Source organism: Aotus nancymaae, unplaced genomic scaffold, assembly GCF_030222135.1.
Source record: "Aotus nancymaae isolate 86718 unplaced genomic scaffold, 86718_ANA_hifiasm-v0.15.2.pri h1tg000059l, whole genome shotgun sequence".
Taxonomy (NCBI): Eukaryota; Metazoa; Chordata; class Mammalia; order Primates; family Aotidae; genus Aotus; species Aotus nancymaae.
Window position 1 is genome coordinate 14,199,032 of NW_026988473.1, and position 18,238 is coordinate 14,217,269.

Here is an 18,238-nt window from a genome sequence, read left to right on the forward strand (position 1 = left end):
ATTTGGATAGTGGGGGTGGGCGGATGACTTGAGCCCAGGAGATTAAGGCTAAGTGAGGCATGGTCAGGCCACTACACTCCAGCCTGAGCAACAGAGCAAGACCCTGTCTCAAAAAAGAAAAAAAAAATTTTTTCATTTCAAGTCCTTCTGACTGACAAGGCAGGCTGGTGACATGTTTTCTGCAATGGCTGAGAATGGAGATAGGGTCCATTGAAGGCCATTGGAGTTGAGATTTTCTTAGGAGGGAAGGTATCAACAACTGTCCTTACGGCAGAGATGCCACATGATCCTTAATTATTTGCGTGCATTTGGGTGTCCACTAAGTCCTTTGTTTGCCCCCTCAATAGACTTCGTGAAGAAAGAGAGGTTCTGTTGTATTGTGATTTCCATGGCCACAGTCGTAAGAATAATATCTTCCTGTATGGCTGTAATAACAAGAATCACAAGTACTGGCTTCATGAACGAGTTTTTCCTTTAATGTTAAGCAAAAATGCACCAGATAAGGTAAGCACATAATGTAATTTTCTGTTCATTGAGTTAGGGAAAAGGGAACTCGCTACTTCCTATATGTAGTGTTTTATTTGGCACTTTGTATCTCTTTTTTATTATCTTTGGTAAATCCCAGCAACCTAGACTTCAAGAATTTAGAAAATCACGTTTTGTTTTGTTTTGACATGGAGTCACACTCTGTTGTCCAGGCTGGAGTGCAATGGCAAGATAGCTCACTGCAACTTCTGCCTCCTGGGTTCAAGCTAGTCTTCTGCCTCAGCCTCCCCAGTAGCTGGGATTACAGGTGCATACCATCATGCCCAGCTAATTTTGTATTTTTAGTAGAGATGGGGTTTCACCATGTTGGTCAGTCTGGTCTCGAACTCCTGACCTCTTGATCCACCCATTTCTGCCTCCCAAAGTGCTGGGATTACAAGCGTGAGCTACCGTGCCTGGTGAAAAGCGTGGTTTTAAGAATTGCTGTGAGGCTGGGTGCAGTGAGCCATCATACCCTGCCTGGCCTAGTTTGGATATTTTTAAGTTGTTTTTTTTCCCCCACAGAGATGGGGTCCCACTATGTTACCCAGGCTGGTCTTGAACTCCTGGGTTCAAGCAACCCTTCCACCTCAGCCTTCTAACATGCTGGGATTACAGGTGCAAGCCACTGCACCTGGCCTTAGAAAAGTATTTAAATGATAATACAAGTTTTTTAACATAAAGATATATGAGACTAACATTTTGTATTGTCATTCTTATTTGTTTAAAAAAAGAAAAGAGGAAGCTTTTCTTCCTTCCTCTTTTCTTTCTTTCTTTTTTTTTTTTTTTTTTTGAGACAGTCTCCCTCTGTCACCCAAGATAGAATGCAGTGGCGTGATCTCAGCTCACTGCAAGCTCTGCCCCCTGGGTTCAAGCTAGTCTCCTGCCTCAGCCTCCTGAGTAGCTGGGATTACAGGCGTGAGCCACTATGCCCGCCCTGTGTCTCTTTCTTTCTTTATCTTTCTTTCCTTCCTTTTTTTTTTTTTTTTTTTTGCGACAGAGTCTCACTTTGTCGCCAGGCTCCAGGCTGGAGTGCAGTGGCGCCATCTCGGCTCACTGCAACCTCGGCCTCCCAGGTTCAAGCAGTTCTCCTGCCTCAGCCTCCCGAGTAGCTGAGACTACAGGCACGTGCCACCATGCCCAGCTAATTTTTGTATTTTTTAGTAGAGACAGGGTTTCAAGATGTTGGCCAGGATGGTCTCGATCTCTTGACCTCGTGATCTGGCCGCCTCGGCCTCCCAGAGTGTTGTGATTACAGGCGTGAGCCACCGCGCCCAGCCCTTTGTTGTTGTTGTTGTTGTTGTTGTTGTTGTCTCCCTCTGTTGCCCAGGCCGGAGTGCAGTGGTGTGAGCTCGGCTCACTGCAACGTCCACCTCCCGGGTTCAAACGATTTTCCTGCCTTAGCCTCCTGAGTAGCTGGGACTACAGGCAGGCGCCACCATGCCCGGCTATTTTTTGTACTTTTAGTAGAGAGGGGATTTCACCACCTTGGCCAGGCTGGTCTCAAAATCCTGACCTTGTGATCCGCCCACCTCCACCTCCCAAAGTGCTGGGATTACAGGCGTGAGCCACCGCCCCCAGCCATCTTTCTTTCTTACATTTTTGCTTTCTTCTCTCTTTCTTGCTTGCTTGCTTTCTTTTCTTTTTTTTTTTTTTGTTTTTTTTTTTTTTTGAGACGGAGTTTCGCTCTTGTTACCCAGGCTGGAGGGCAATGGCGTGATCTCGGCTCACTGCAACCTCCGCCTCCTGGGTTCAGGCAATTCTTCTGCCACAGCCTCCTGAGTAGCTGGGATTACAGGCACGTGCCACCATGCCCAGCTAATTTTTTTGTATTAGTAGAGACGGGGTTTCACCATGTTGACCGGGACGGTCTCGATCTCTTGACCTCGTGATCCACCCGCCTCGGCCTCCCAAAGTGCTGGGATTACAGGCTTGAGCCACCGCACCCGGCCGCTTGCTTTCTTTTCTTTTTTCCTTTTCTTCGTTTCTTTCTCTTCCCTGTTATCTTTTTGTTTGGGAAATGACAGCCAGAACCCATATCTAAAACAAACTAACTGAAACAGGGAACCCTGTCTCCTCTTGCTCCTTCACTCTTTGAAGCAAAAAAGCCCTGAGGCTCCTCAATAGAACCCTAGGTTCCACAGAGCACAATTTAAAAATCACTGGACAATGAGATACCTTCCAACTGCAAAATCTTTTTAGCAGGATAGGGTGAATAGGGAGAGGTGCCAAGTGTATATTACAAACTCCAAGTGAGACACAAGGGCTGAGGGATCATAAAAGATAACGGAGGATATCAAACTCCGAGTGATAAGGTTAGTGTAAGGGGGAGAGAGTTCCAGGCAGAGATTACAGGGGTAAGGAATACACATATAGAGAGAAGATAAGCACAACTAGTTTTAGGGGTTCAAGTTGGGGAGGGGCAGAAAATAAGTGTTAGAAAGGTTGGCTAGTGCCTTGAATGCCAAACAGATATTCTAGGAAACCTAGTCCTGCAAAATTCTCCTTGGGGAAGTGGGGTGGGGACAACAGGAAGGAAGGGTTCGTGGGCAAAAAAGTTTGGAAAATAAATTTGCAAATATACTCTCTTCCCTTTGGAAGATTACAGTCCACATATTAAACACGCTGAGAGGGCTTGCAGAGAAAGCCTGTTTAGTTTTGTTAACCCTTCATCTCCCTAATGTGACCACAGAACTCCTTTTTCCCCCGTAATACCTGTTAACATCCCTCCAAATTAGTATTTTGTGGAACATGCTTTAAGAAATAATACATGGACCCCAAGGAAACTATTCTTGTATCATATTAATGAATCTTAGACTTTCATATTGGCCAATTTATGATTAACAGAAAATTTGGATTTCTTTTTAGTTCTCTTTTCACAGTTGTAATTTTAAGGTCCAAAAATGCAAAGAAGGAACAGGACGAGTTGTGATGTGGCGGATGGGAATCCTAAACAGCTACACCATGGAGTCTACCTTTGGCGGCTCCACCCTGGGTACGTTCTCCTTTGTGTATCCTAGACCAGCGTGGCAAGAGAAAGCCAAGCAAAGCATCAGGGAGATGAAATGCCTTTGAATGCTGGGGAGATAACGGATCTAGAGGATTTCTTTGTCTAGACATGCTACATTTGAGTGCATAAAATATGAAGGTGAAATATAATATTTGATGGGGCCATATGGAATAGTGGTTGCTAAATACCTGGAATCAGGCTGATAGGGGGTTGAGTTTCAGCTCCATTAACAAGTTTTGTGTTCTTGGGTAAATTATCTAACCTTTTTGAACTAACTTCCTTCCTTCCTTCTTTCCTTCCTTCCTTCCTTTTTCTTTTTTTCTGAGACAGGGTTTCTTTCACCCAGGGTAGAGTACAGTGGCATGATCATGGCTCTCTGCAGTCTCAACCTCCCCGGCTCAAATGATTCTCCTACCTCAGCCTCCCGTGTAGCTGGGACTCAGGTGCACATTACTGTGCCTAGCTAATTTTTTAATTTTTTGTAGAGACAAATCTCCCTATGTTGCCCAAGCTGGTCTCAAACTCCCTGGCTCAAGCAATCCTCCTGCCTCAGCCTCTCAAAGTTCTGGGACAACAGGCATGAGCCACCATGCCCAGCCTCACTTTTCTTTTACTGGCAGTAATAATAGTACTTGCATTGTAGTTACTACCTAGTGAGATGGTGCTTGGAGAGCACTTGCCATAGTGCCTAACACAAAGTAAAAACCTCAGTAATTAGAACCATCATGATTGTAATTTTTTTCGTTGCCAAAGATTCTTCTGAACCAAACTAAAATTAGGACAGCTACACTCTCCTGAAGCATAATATTCTAGAATCAGAGGTGTTTTGTTTGTTTGAGACAGGGTCTCCCTCTGTTACCCAGGCTGGATCACAGTGGCACAATCTCAGCTCACTGCAACCTCTACCTCCCTGGCTCAGGTGATACTCCTGCCTTAGCCTCCGGCCTCAGCCTTCTGAGTAGCTGGGACTATAGGCACATGCCACAGCGTCAGGCTAATTTTTGTATTTTTTGTAGAGACAAGGTCTCACTGTGTTGCCCAGGCTGGTCTTGAGCTCCTAGGCTCCCACAAAGGGCCTACCTTGGTCTCTCAAAGTGCTGGGTTACAGGCGTGAGCCACTGTGTCCGGCCAGCGATGGTATTTTTAAAAAGATAATCATAAATTAGATTTGCATTCAGTCATTAAGATTTAATTGGAAATTTTTATGGGTTTTTTTTTTCCAGGTAGTAAAAAAGGCACCCACTTTACCACTGAAGATCTAAAGTCCTTAGGTTATCATGTCTGTGACACCCTTCTGGACCTTTGTGATCCTGACCAAACCAAGGTAAAAATGGGGTTTCAAGAAATGGGGTGCAGGCCAGGCAAGGTGGCTCATGCCTGTAATCCTAGCACTTTGGGAGGCTGAGGAGGGCAGATTGCCTGAGCTCAGGAGTTCAAGACCAACCTGGGCAACATGGCAAAACCCCATCTCTAATAAAAACACAAAAAATTAGCTGGGCATGGTGATGTATGCATGTAATCCAGCTCTCAGGAGGCTGAGGCATGAGAATCGCTTGAACCTGGGAGGCGGAGATTACACTGAGCTGATATCGAGCCACTGCACTCCAGCCTGGATGACAGAGCAAGACTGAGATTCTGTCTCAGAAAAATAAAAAAAGAAAGAAAGAAAAAAAATGTGATGCTGCTGTGATCAGTTTCACATGGGTCCAAAGTGAGCCCAGTGGAATTATAGGCAATCTTTATTTTCCTCTTACTAGTTTTCTGAAGTTTTTATAATCAAAGAAAATAAGAAAGCCCCCACCCTACTCACTGTCTGCAAATGGTAAGACCTCATAATTCACCAAGGAGATAGAGACAGTCCTTTAGAACACATCTCCCTCACTTCTGAGCTTACCTATGGCAACACTTACTCTTATTTTTTTTTTTTAAGACGGGGTTTCACCATGTTGGTCAGGCTGGTCTTGAACTCCCAACCTCAGGTGATCCACCCGCCTTGGCCTCCAAAGTGCTTGGATTACAGGCGTGAGCCACCACGGCTGCCTCTTTTTTTTTTTGAGACAGGGTTTCACTCTGTCACCCAAGCTGAAGTGCAATGGCATGATCATGGTTTATTGCAGCCTCAACACCTTAGCCTCCCAAGTAGTTGAGACCACAAGTGTGCACCACCACACACAGCTAATTTTTTTTTTTTTTTTGAGACGGAGTTTTGCTCTTGTTACCCAGGCTGGAGTGCAATGGCACAATCTCGGCTCACCGCAACCTCCGCCTCCTGGGTTCAAGCAATTCTCCTGCCTCAGCCTCCTGAGTAGCTGGGATTACAGGCATGCGCCACCGTGCCCAGCTAATTTTTTGTATTTTTAGTAGAGATGGGGTTTCACCATGTTGACCAGGATGGTCTCGATCTCTTGACCTCGTGATCCACCCGCCTCGGCCTCCCAAAGTGCTGGGATTACAGGCGTGAGCCACCGCGCCCGGCCCCACAGCTAATTTTTAAGTTTTTATAGAGACAGGGTTTCTCTCTGTTATCAGGCTGGTCTCCAACTCCTGGATTTGTAATCCTCCTGCCTCAGCCTCTCAAAGTGCTGGGATTACAAGCATGAACCACTGTGCCTAGCTACAACACCAATTATCTTTCCTTTCTCTTATTTTAAAAAATCAGGTGTCTTTTCTTTTCTCTTTTTTTTTTTTGAGACTGGGTCTCCCTCTGTCTTCTAGGCTGGAGTGCAGTGGTGTAATCTCAGCTCACTGCAATCTCTGCCTGCCAGGTTCATGGGATTCTCCCTCCTCAGCCTCCTGATTAGCTGGGATTACATGTGTGTGCTATCACGACCGGCTAATTTTTGGATTTTTTTTTAGTAGAGGTGGGGTTTCACCATATTGGTCAGGCTGGGCTGGAACTTCTGACCTAGATGATCCATCAGCCTCGGCCTCCCAAAGTTCTGGGATTACAGGCGTGAGCCACTGTGCCCAGACAGGTGTCTTTTCTCTTCTCCAAAATTAGCCCTGCTCTGTGTGTACTTGTCAACTTCCCCTACGGCTTTTCTGAGGTCTCACTTCATTAATTATGTCTTCCTGAAAAACAAACAAAAAACTAATCATGATTATTATCATTTCTTCTCTTATCTATATCCTCAATTTTTTTCTCTCTTTGCTTTCCCTCAGCTACAGGTGTTCTCAGCTACCCCTATCCTAAACACAAACAAAACAAAAGTTTCCTTTAGCTTTGTTTCTCCAGCAGATTCTTTTTTCCGTTCTGTTTTTTTGTTTTGTTTTGTTTTGTTTTTTTGATAGAGTCTCATTCTGTCACCCAGGCTGGAGCGCAGTAGAGGGTTCAGGCAATTCTCCCACCTCAGCCTCCTGCATAGCTGGGATTGCAGGTGTGCACCACCCTGCCTGGCTAATTTTTGTATTTTTAGTAGAGATGGGGTTTCACCACATTGGCCAGGCTGGTCTTGAACTCCTGGCCTCAAGCAATCCAGCTGCCTTGGCCTCCCAAAGTGCTGGGTTTACAGGCATGAGCCACCACGCTCAGCCCTAATGTTTGTATTTTTAGTAGAGACGGGGTTTCACCATGTTGGCCAGGCTGATCTCAAACTCCTCAGGTGATCGCCCCACCTCACCTCAGCCTCCCAAAGTGCTGGGATTACAGGCATGAACCACCACGCCCAGCCTCCAGCAGGTTATTTCTGTCTCCCTTTATCATTCTCTCTTTTTTTTTTTTTTTTGTCTTAGACAGGGTCTCACTCTTGCCCAGACTAAAGTACAGTGGCATGATCATAGCTTACTGCAGACTTGGAATTGCTGGACCCAAGTGATCCTCCTGCCTCAGTCTCCCAAGAAGCTAGGACCACAGGTGCACACCACCATACCAAGCTAATTTTTGTATTTTTTGTAGAGATGTGGCCTTGCTCTGTTCCGCAGGCTGGTCTTGGACTCCTGGGATCAAGCATCCTCCCACCTCAGCCTCCCAAATTGTTGGGAGGCATGAGCCACTGCACCTGGCCTCATGCCTTCTTAAAAAGGGGTATGGGCTGGTTATAATCCCAGCACTTAGGGAAGCTGAGGCAGGAGAATCGCATGAACACAGGAGTTCAAGACCAGACAGGGAAACATACTAGGACCCAGTCTCTACAAAAGAATTTTAAAAAATTAGCCAAGCATGGTAGTACATGCTTATAGTCCCAGTTATTCGGGAGAGTGAGGTGGAAGGATCACCTGAGCCAAGGAGGTTGAGAGACTGCAGTGAGCTGTGAACTCCCCAGCCTAAGCAACAGAGCAAGATCCCGTCTCAAATAAAAAAAAAAGTAGGGGGGGTAGTCTGTACTCATGGTCTCTAATTCATCTCTCATACCCCTTCTGAAATGCTGACCCCAAGAACACTGGATATGCTCTACCCTAGATGCAACTGTTTAATGAAAATATTCAAAGGAAAATTTAACCACAGCACAGTCTGTTAAACCATATTTTCCATGGGTCAAAATCTGAACAACCTCATTCTAAGTTTTCCTTCCTTGTTACATCAAAAAATAAAATAAAATAAGTAGGGTATGCTTTTGAAAGGCAACAAAAAGCAAAAAAATAAAAATGAGTAGGGTACAGTGGCTCATGCCTATAATCCCAGCACTTTGGGAGGCTGAGGCAGGTGATCACTTGAGCCCAAAAGTTGGAAATTAGCTTGAGCAACAAAGTGAGACTGTCTCTACAAAAAAATGCAAAAATTAGCCAGAAGTGGTGGCATGTGCTTGTAATCCCAGCTACTGGGGAGGCTGGGGTGGGAGGTTGAGCCTGGGAGGTTAAGGCTGCAGTGAGCCATGATTGTGCCACTGCACTTCAGCCTGGGTGACATCCTGTCTCTAAAAAAAAAGAAAATAAGCTGACCAACACGATGAAACCCCATCTCTAATAAAATTAATTAATAAAAAAATAAAATAGGCCAGGCACGGTGGCTTACGTCTGTAATCCCAGCACTTTGGGAGGCCAAGGCGGGCAGATCACGAGGTCAAGAGATCGAGACCATCCTGGCCAACATGGTGAAACCCCGTCTGTACTAAAAAAATACAAAAATTAGCTGGGTATGGTGGCACGCCTGTAGTCCCAGCTACTTGGGAGGCTAAGGCAGGAGAATTGCTTGAACTCAAGAGGTGGAGGTTGCAGTGAGCCGAGATTGCACCACTGCACTCCAGCCTGGCACCTGGCCACAAAGGGAGACTCTGTCTCAAAAAAAAAAAAAAAGTAGCCAGGCATGGTGGTAGGTGCCTGTATTCCCAGCTACCCAGGAGGCTGAAGCAAAATTGCTTGAACCCTGGAGGCAGAGGTTGCAGTGAGCTAAGACCACATCACTGCACTCCAGCCTGGGCAAAAGATCGAGACTCTGTCTCAAAAAAAAGAAAATAAAATTAGGTGGGCATCATCATGGTGCACAACTGTAGTCCCAGCTATTCGGGAGGCTGAGGCAGGAGAATCGCTTGAACCCAGGAGGCGGAGGTTGCAGTGAACCAAGATCGCGCCACTGTACTCCAGCCTGGCAACAGAGTGAGACTCTGTCTCAGAAAAAAGAAAAAGAAGTTGGCTATAGCCAGAGAAAAGTGGCTACAGAGGTGCTCATTGATGTTCTGCCCTAAAAAAATGTTTATCTGTTCCTCCAGCTTATGTAATTTATCTGTTAACATGTTCTTAATAGCAGGAATGCAGATTATTCATATTTTTGTTCCCAGCAATAAATAAAATGCCTTTCAGCATTACTTAGTAAATACTTGATGAATAAATAAAATGGACCAGGCACGATGGCTCACCCCTGTAATCCAAGCAATTTGGGAGGCCGAGGCGGATGGATCACCTGAGGTAAGGAATTCGAGACCAGCCTGACCAATATAGTGAAACCCCATCTCTACTAAAAATACAAAATTAGCTGGGTGTGGTGGCACATGCCTGTAATTTCAGCTGTGTAGGAGGCTGAGGCAGGAGAATCGCTTGAACCCAGGAGGCAGAGGTTGCAGTGAGTCAAGATCGCACCATTGCACTCCAGCCTGGGCAACAAGAGCGAAACTCCATCTCAAAAAAAAAAAAATTAAATAAATAAAATGAATTGTCAAAATAGTTCTTTTTTTCACTTTTATAGTTCACTCAGTGTCTAGCAGAGCTTAAGGAGCTTTTACGACAGAAAATCCACAAGAAATTCAATAAACTTGGACAAGATAAAGATTTAGAAGGAAGTTGGAGTGGTATCTCTTTGTCTGACATTGAATCCAGGTAACAAAGAAAAACCAGTGTTTTATTTTATTTTATTTTTAATACTTTGTTGTTAGCCTGGGTGATATAGTGAGATCTTGTCTTTATAAAAAATTAAAAATTAGCTGGGCTTGGTGGTGCACACCTGTAGTCCCAGCTACTGGAGAGGCTGAGGTGGGAGGATCACCTGAGCCCAGGAAGTTAAGACTACAGTGAGCCAAGATCATGCCACTGCACTCTAGCCTGTGGACAGGCTCAGAAACATCAACAACAACAAAACAGTGCATATTCTTTGCCAGCCTCTGTTTTAGGCATTAGAAAGGAGTAGGGAGTTGGGCAGGCAGTTTGTGTAGGGCCTTGTAGGCAACTGGTGTGACAGGTTTTAGTTTCAACAGGAACACTGGCTGTTGTGTGAAAAATACATCATAAAGAGGAAAGTTCTAATCAGGGAGAGTCCATAGGAGGCTCTTGCAATAATACAGGTAAAAGGTAATAGCAGCTTAGACTGGAATACCAGTAGTAGTTGCAGGGGGATGTGTGAATTGGTTGGATTCTAGCTATATTTTGAAATTATAAACATTAGGATTTGCCTATGATTGGATATGGGGCATGAGAAAAGAATAGAATGGGCCAGGCACGGTGGCTCACGCCTGTATTCCCAGCACTTTGGGAGGCTGAGGCGGGCAGATCATGAGGTCAAGAGTTCAAGACCAACCTGACCAACATGGTGAAACCCCATCTTTACTAAAAATACAAAAATTAGCCGGATGTATTGGCGCGTGCCTGTAATTCCAGCTACTCAGGAGGCTGAGGCAGGAGAATTGCTTGAACCCGGGAGGTGGAGGTTGCAGTGAGCCAAGATGGCGCCACTGCACTTTAGCCTGGGCGACAGAGTAAGACTCCATAATTGAAAAAAAAAAAAAATGTAATCCCAGCACTTTGGGAGGCCAAGGCAGGGAGATCACGAGGTCAAGAGATCAAGACCATCCTGGTCAACATGGTGAAACCCCGTCTCTACTAAAAATACAAAAAATTAGCTGGGCATGGTGGCGCATGCCTGTAATCCCAGCTACTCGGGAGGCTGAGGCAGGAGAATTGCCTGAACCCAGGAGGCAGAGGTTGCAGTGAGCCGAGATCGCGCCATTGCACTCCAGCCTGGGTAACAAGAGCGAAACTCCGTCTCAAAAAAGAAAAAGAAGAAGAAGAGAATGACTCCATGATTGGTTGGATGGAGTTGCCTTTAACTGAGATGGGAAAGATTAAAGGAGTGCAAATAGGGAGGTAGTGAAGATCAGGAGTCTGACATTAGGCTTGTTAAGTTTGTAATGCCCATTTTATATTTAGTGGAGTTATTGAACAAACAGTAGGATATATAGGTCTGGAGGTCAGTGGAGAGGTCCAGTGGATCAGTGGAGAGAGTCATCATTGGATAGATGATTTCTTTTTTTTCTTGAGACAGAGTCTTGCTCTCCACTCAGGCTGAAGTGCAGTGGTGCAATCTCTGCTCACTGCATCCTCAACTTACTGAGCTCAAGCAATCCTCCTGCCTCAGCTCCCCAAATAGCTGAGACTGCAGGTGTGTACCATCACACCCAGTTGATTTTTGTATTTTTTTAATAGAGAACAGGTTTTGCCATGTTGCCCAGGCTGGTCTCTAACTACTGGACTCAAGGGATCCACCTACCTCAGCCTCCCAAATTGCTGGGATTACAACCGGAAGCCACCATGCCCAGCCAGGTAGATATTTCAACTTTAACAGAGGGCCAGGCATGGTGGCTCACACCTGTAATCCCAGCACTTTGGGAAGCCGAGGCAGGCGGATCACTTGAGGTCAGGAGTTCAAGACCAGCTTGGCCAACATGGTGAAACCCCATTCTACTAAAAATATAAAAATTAGCTGGATGTGGTGGCACATGCCTGTAATCCCAGCTACTCTAGAGGCTGAGGAGGGAGGGAGGATCGCCTGAACCCCAGAGGTGGAGGTTGCCACGTGCCAGGATTGCACCACTGCATTTCAGTCTAAGTGACAAAGTGAGACTCTGTCTCAAAAAAAAAAAAAAAAAAAAAAAAACTTAGCAGGGGTAGGGGCATGCATCTGTAGTCCTAGCTACTCAAGAAGCTGAGGCAGGAGGATTGCTGAGCTCAGGAGTTCAAGGTTGCAGTGAGCTATGGCTACACTACTACACACCAACCTGGGCTACAGAGTTAGACAAAAAACAACAACAACAACAACTGGGTGGGATCTCAAGGAAGTTAGTGCAGATAGAGAAGAAGTCCAAGTCTGAGGTTTCAGCTGGACAATACAACTTTATTTTTTTTTTTTGGAGACGGAGTTTCGCTCTTGTTACCCAGGCTGGAGTGCAATGGCACGATCTCGGCTCACTGCAACGTCCGCCTCCTGGGTTCAGGCAATTCTCCTGCCTCAGCCTCCCGAGTAACTGGGATTATAGGCATCCACCACCATACCCGGCTAATTTTTGAATTTTTAGTAGAAATGGGGTTTCACCATGTTGGCCAGGCTGGTCTTGAACTCCTTACCTGTGATTCACCCATCTCGGCCTCCCAAAATGCTGGGATTACTTTCTGAATTGGTACCAGCCACAGAGGAGTGAATCAGAAAGATCCCTCGTTTTCAAACAAATCACAGTCCTCTGCTGTTCTGTAGGCCTGCACATTGAGAATCCTGTGGCCTCTCACAACCTCCACCAAGGGTGATTTTGCCCATCTGGCCAGTATTTGCTTTGCCATATAGATTTTGAGACAGAGTTTCACTTTTGTTGCCCAGGATGGAGTGCAATGGCATGATCTCCACTCACTGCAATCTCTGCCTCCCAGGTTTAAGCTATTCTCCTGCCTCAGCCTCCCAAGTAGCTGGGACTACAGGCACGTGTCACCACACCTGGCTAATTTTTTTGTATTTAGTGGAGATGGGGTTTCACCATGTAGTCAGGGTGGTCTCAAACTCCTGACCTCAGCTGATCCACTCATCTTGACCTCCCAAAGTGCTGAAATTACAGGCATGCACCACCATGCCCGACCATCAAGAATTCTTAGTAATTGTTTGGGTGCAGTTGCAGTTGCTCATACCTGTAATCTCAGCAGTTTAGGAGGCTGAGGCAAGAAGATCACTTGAACACAAAAGTTCAAGACCAGCCTAGGAAACAACACAGGCAATCTCTTGTCTACAAGAATTTTAAAAATTAGCCAGCCATGGCGGTGCAAGCCTGTAGTCCCAGCTCCTCAGAAGATTGAGGTGGGAGGATCTCTTGAGCCCAGGAGCTCAAGACTCCAGTGAGCTATGATCACAATACTGCACTTCAGCCTGGGTGACAGAGTGAGACCCTATCCCAAAAATATAAAAAAGGAAGAAAATAATATAGTAGACTAGAAGATCTCTTAATCCTAGTCCCATACAGCTACTGTGGTAAATGTTATGTTTTCTAGACATATCAATGACAGCAATTTCCTCTTCTTTTTTTCTTTTGGAAACAGCACCAGTGGCTCTGACAGTTCTCTCTCAGATGGACTTCCTGTTCACCTAGCAAACATAGCAGATGAAGTAAGCTGAACTCTTATACCCAAGAAATAGCAGCCTTAAAAAAATCATGACATGGCTGGGCACGGTGGCTCACGCCTGTAATCCCAGCACTCCAAACCAACACCACGAGGCTGCATACTGAGTTAGCCTGTGTCTTGAGTGTTGTATGAAGAGTGCCACTTGTGGGTGGGCCTAGTTCTGGAATCCTCAGTGACCAGTGTCTACTTTCTGGAATAGCTGAATCAGAAGAAGATGCTTAAGAGGAAAAAAAAGAAGTCACTTCAGACTAGGAAACAGCGAAATGAGCAGTATCAGAGAAAAAATTTGATGCAGAAGTTAAAGTTAACGGAAGATACCGCCGTAAGAAAGACTTGCTGGCTATTTCTACTTTCTGGTTACAGAGTATTCCATAGAGGGAGAAGGAAAGGGGGTTAAGTTTACTCTAAACCAAAAAGGGGATGGAGATTGGGGCAGGGGGAGACTTTGTGTTTTGGCCTCAGAACCCTTCCAAGGGCCCTCTGGATGTCTCTGAGCAGGTTTCGGCCTTGGCCTACTGATGCTCTCCTACACTCTGGCATAGGAGTCTGGGTTTTAGCCAAGTCTGAATTTCCAGAGGAAAGACAAAGTACTGGAATGGTAGTGGCAAGAGCTAGTCTGGAGTAGATGGGTGGCTGGGGGCCAGGCCTGGTCCAGACTAAGACACCTGGATAGCTCATCAATCTTTCTCCAAGCTGCCACACTCACACCATACCCTCTGCTTTCTAAAGACAAAAATGCTTTCAGAGCTAGAAGTTTTGCTGTTGAGTAAATCAATTTTGAATAGATCAATTGAAAAAAAGATTCTCTTTTCACTCAATCCTTCTAGGAAAGGGCAGGATTTGCTTCTACTCTCCAAAAGCAGCCAACCTTTTTCAAAAACTCAGAGAATTCCAGTTCTTTACCAGTGAAAAATGAAAACCTGAGATTAAATGAGGTAGTATTTTTGTTTAACTCTTTGTCACACAGATTCTCTAATTTCTGAAATTAGCACCTCTCTCCCACAGGGTGACAAATATTATAGCCATTTATGTTACCCTAACCTGACAGTGCCACTGGGAGCAAGAAAACATTAAAATTGGGGAAGACATTGACAATGCTTTGGATTAGACATGACTGAAGTCTGGAATCAAATATTGGTGATTTGTGATTTTACACCAAGGCCATAAGAATAGGCTGACTTACCATCTCTTTATCCATCTACCCACCCATCCATTCAATCAGCAAATTTTATTTTAAAATAAATAAATGAATTTTACTGGGTACCTACTGCCTGCCAGTCCCTTTACTGGATGCTAAGAATGCAACCTTGAACAAAATAACTATCCCTGCCTCAGGGACTTCAGACTCCAGTGGAGATTTCAACAAGTAATTAGGAAATTATATCACAGAGTAGGTTGCAGTGACAACACAGAGAAGAGACACTCCACCAATGTTTAGTACTTTATAGTTTTATGACTATAAAATCCTTGATTTTTTTTTTTTTTTTTGGGGACAGAGTCTTGCTCTGTTACCCAGGCTGGAGTGCAATGGCACAATCTTGGCTTACTGCAACTTCTCCCTCCTGGGTTCAAGTGATTCTTGTGCCTCAGTTTCTGGAGTAGCTGAGATTACAGGTGCCCATCACCATGCTTGGCTAATTTTTGTATTTTTAGTAGAGACAGGGTTTCACCATGTTGCCCAGGCTGCTGGTCTCAAACTCCTAAATTCAAGTAATATGTCCACCTCTGCTTCTCAAAGTACCGAGATTATAGGCATGAGCTACCATTCCCGGAGAAAATCCTTGATTTTTTAATGTAAAAAAATAGGTTGGCCGGGCATGGTGGCTGATGCCTGTAAACCTAACACTTTGTGTGTTTTCTTATTTGTTTGTTTCTTTTTTTTGAGACAGAGTATCACTCTGTCACCCAGGCTGGAGTGAAGTGGTGCTATCTCATCAGCTCACTACAGCCTCCACCTCCCAGGTTCAAGTGATTCTCCCGCCTCAGCCTCCTGACTAGCTGGGATTACAGGCACCCGCCACCACACCTGGCTAATTTTTGTATTTTTAGTGTGGATGGAGTTTCACCATGTTGGCCAGGCTGGTTTCGAACTCCTGACCTCAGGTGATCCGCCCGCCTCAGCCTCCCAAAGTGCTGGGATTGCATGTGTTAGCCACCATGCCTGGCCAAACCCAATACTTTAGAAGGCTGAGGCAGGAGGATTGTTTGACCCCAGGAGTTCAAGGCCACCCTGTACAACATAGTGAGATCTCATCTCTACAAACAATAAAAATTAGCTAGGCATGGTGGTGCATGCCTGTAGTCCCACCTACTTGGGACACTGAGGTGGGCAGATCACATAAGCCCAGAGTTGGAGACAGCAGTGAGCCATGATCATACCACTGTACTCCAGCCTGGATGTCCAGGCATGGTGGCTCAAACCTGTAATCCCAGCACTTTGGGAGGCTGAAGCAGGAGGATCACTTGAGTCTAGGAGTTCGAGACTAGCCCTGGCAATATAGCAAGACCCCCATCTCCACACAAATTTTTTTTTTTTTTTTTTGAGACAGAGTTTCGCTCTTGTTACCCAGGCTGGAGTGCAATGGCACGATCTCGGCTCACCGCAACCTCCGCCTCCTGGGTTCAGGCAATTCTCCTGCCTCAGCCTCCTGAGTAGCTGGGATTACAGGCACGCGCCACCATGCCCAGCTAATTTTTTGTATTAGTAGAGATGGGGTTTCACCATGTTGACCAGGATGGTCTCGATCTCTTGACCTCGTGATCCACCCGCCTCGGCCTCCCAAAGTGCTGGGATTACAGGCTTGAGCCACCGCGCCCGGCCCACACAAATTTTTTTTAAAAATTAGCGAGACATGACTGGGCACAGTGGCTCACACATGTAATCTCAGCACTTTGGGAGGACAAGGCAGGCAGATCACATGAGGCCAGGAGTTCAAGACCAGCCTGGCTAACATGGTGAAAACCATCTCTACTAAAAATACAAAAATTAGCTGGGTGTGGTGTTGCATGCCTGTAGTCCCAGCTACTCAGGAAGCTGAGTCACAAGAATTGCTTGAACCCAAGAGGCAGAGGTTGCAGTGAGCTGAGATTGTACCATTGCACTCCAGTCTGGGTAACAGAGCGAGACTGTATCTCGAAAAAAAAAATTCTTTATATCATGAGTTTAAAAAAGTAATAAAAATAAAACATAAAAAAAAAAAGAAAATTAGCTAGACATGGTGGTGCATGCTTATAGTCCTAGCTACTTGAGAGGCTAAGGTAGGAGGCTCTCTTGAGCCTGAGAAGTCAAGGCTGCAGTGAGCTGTGATCCTACCACTGCACCCCAGCCTGGGAACAGAGCAAGACCACATCTCAAAAAAAAAAAAAAGGTGTTCAAGGTCAGACACTGTAGCTCACACCTGTAATCCCAGCACTTTGGGAGGCTGAGGTGGGAGGATCACATGAGGACAGGAGGTCGAGACCAGCCTAAGCAACATAGCAAGATCCTATCTCTACAAAAAATTTTAAAACTTACCTGCATGTGGTAGCTTACCCCTGTAGTCTTAGCTACTTGGGAGGCTGAGGTGGGAGAATCACTTGAGTCCAAGAGGTGGAGGTTGCAGTGAGCCGAGATCGCACCATTGCACTTTAGCCTGGGTGACAAGAGTGAAACTCCGTCTCAAAAAAAAAAACAAAAAAAAACAGGGCCAGATGCAGTGGCTCATGCCTATAATTCCAGCACTTTGGGAGGCCGAGGCGAGCGGATTGCCTGAGGTCAGGAGTTTGAGACCAACCTGGCTAACATAGTGAAACCCGTCTCTACTAAAAATACAAAAATTAGCTGGGCATGGTGGCACATGCCTGTAATCCCAGCTACTTTGGAGGCTGAGGCAGGAGAATTGCTTGAGCCTGGAGACAGAGATTGCAGTGAGCCAAATCGTGCCACTGCACTCCAGCCTGGCCGACAGAGCGAGACTCTGTCTCAAAAAAACAAACAACAAAAAACAGTACTATAATGAGGTCTCACCATGCGATACTGGGGAATCTCCACAGAGCACAGCTGGTGGCAAAAGCACAAATTTTGAAGACTGTCTTGAGTTCAAATTTGAGCCCCACTGTTTAATATTCTGTGCATGATCTGACCACCCTGGGACTAAGTTTCTGCATCTGAAATACTGAGATGGTAATATCTGTATTCTGTGGTTGTTGAAAGAATTAGTGTGTGAAAGTGTAAAGCACCTGGCATATGGTAGGCACTCAGTAAATTAGTCATTTTTTCTCCGAATTGTTACTTCTTTAAATTATGTTTTGCCTGTCCTCTTGTGTGAGAATATCATAATGAATCAACATGTATGAATAAGAAGCAAACAAATAATGTATATTCACTGTAATCACACTTGTTCAAGTGGAAAATTTAGTGAGGATATGTTCATTTATTTTAGACAAATTTCAATAGAAGAGACAAAGACACCCCCCTGGACTCATCAATGGTCACCCTGATTCTGCCTAAGAATAAAGAGAGAATACAGGTACTTGACCCAATATACTGTATATACTTATGTGCCAGCAATTAATTTTAATTAGTTCTCAAATGTATTATATGATTTGGAGGGGCGGTGATCCACAGTCCAGTTTTACCTTCACAGATTTGTTCTGCTCAGGTGAACATCTAAGGCATTTTGCAGCCTCAGGCTACAAACTACCTGGCCCCTGGGACATACCAGGGCTGGAGGGAGCCCATCTAGAGTTAAAAGCTTGCCATTGAACATTTCATTTCAATGAACATTTTTTTAGGCAGCCATTATTTTGAAATGCCATGGCAACATGTCATGTAAGAAAGTAACAGGGAATGAGGCACTTGTTCTCAGCCTTAGGAGGTTAACAACACATCGAGTGTTGCCATGAATTGTAAGGTGTGCT

The 18,238-nt window shown here is 45.2% G+C and overlaps 1 protein-coding gene across 5 annotated transcripts in view; it reads left to right on the forward strand.

The window, feature by feature from the left end:
* Positions 1–18,238, forward strand: part of AGBL2 (AGBL carboxypeptidase 2) — a 48,038-nt gene that overhangs the window by 24,673 nt on the left and 5,127 nt on the right. For 2 of the 5 annotated variants that reach the window (XM_064364885.1, XM_064364884.1), the window contains exons 9-16: positions 348–504; positions 3,394–3,520; positions 4,759–4,859; positions 9,654–9,784; positions 13,256–13,322; positions 13,539–13,661; positions 14,167–14,274; positions 17,761–17,847. In XM_064364885.1, the coding sequence (XP_064220955.1) occupies positions 348–504; positions 3,394–3,520; positions 4,759–4,859; positions 9,654–9,784; positions 13,256–13,322; positions 13,539–13,661; positions 14,167–14,274; positions 17,761–17,847 (901 nt within the window). The remainder of the gene's footprint in view (positions 1–347; positions 505–3,393; positions 3,521–4,758; positions 4,860–9,653; positions 9,785–13,255; positions 13,323–13,538; positions 13,662–14,166; positions 14,275–17,760; positions 17,848–18,238) is intronic. The other 3 variants (XM_064364886.1, XM_064364887.1, XM_064364888.1) reach the window with 3 other exon arrangements.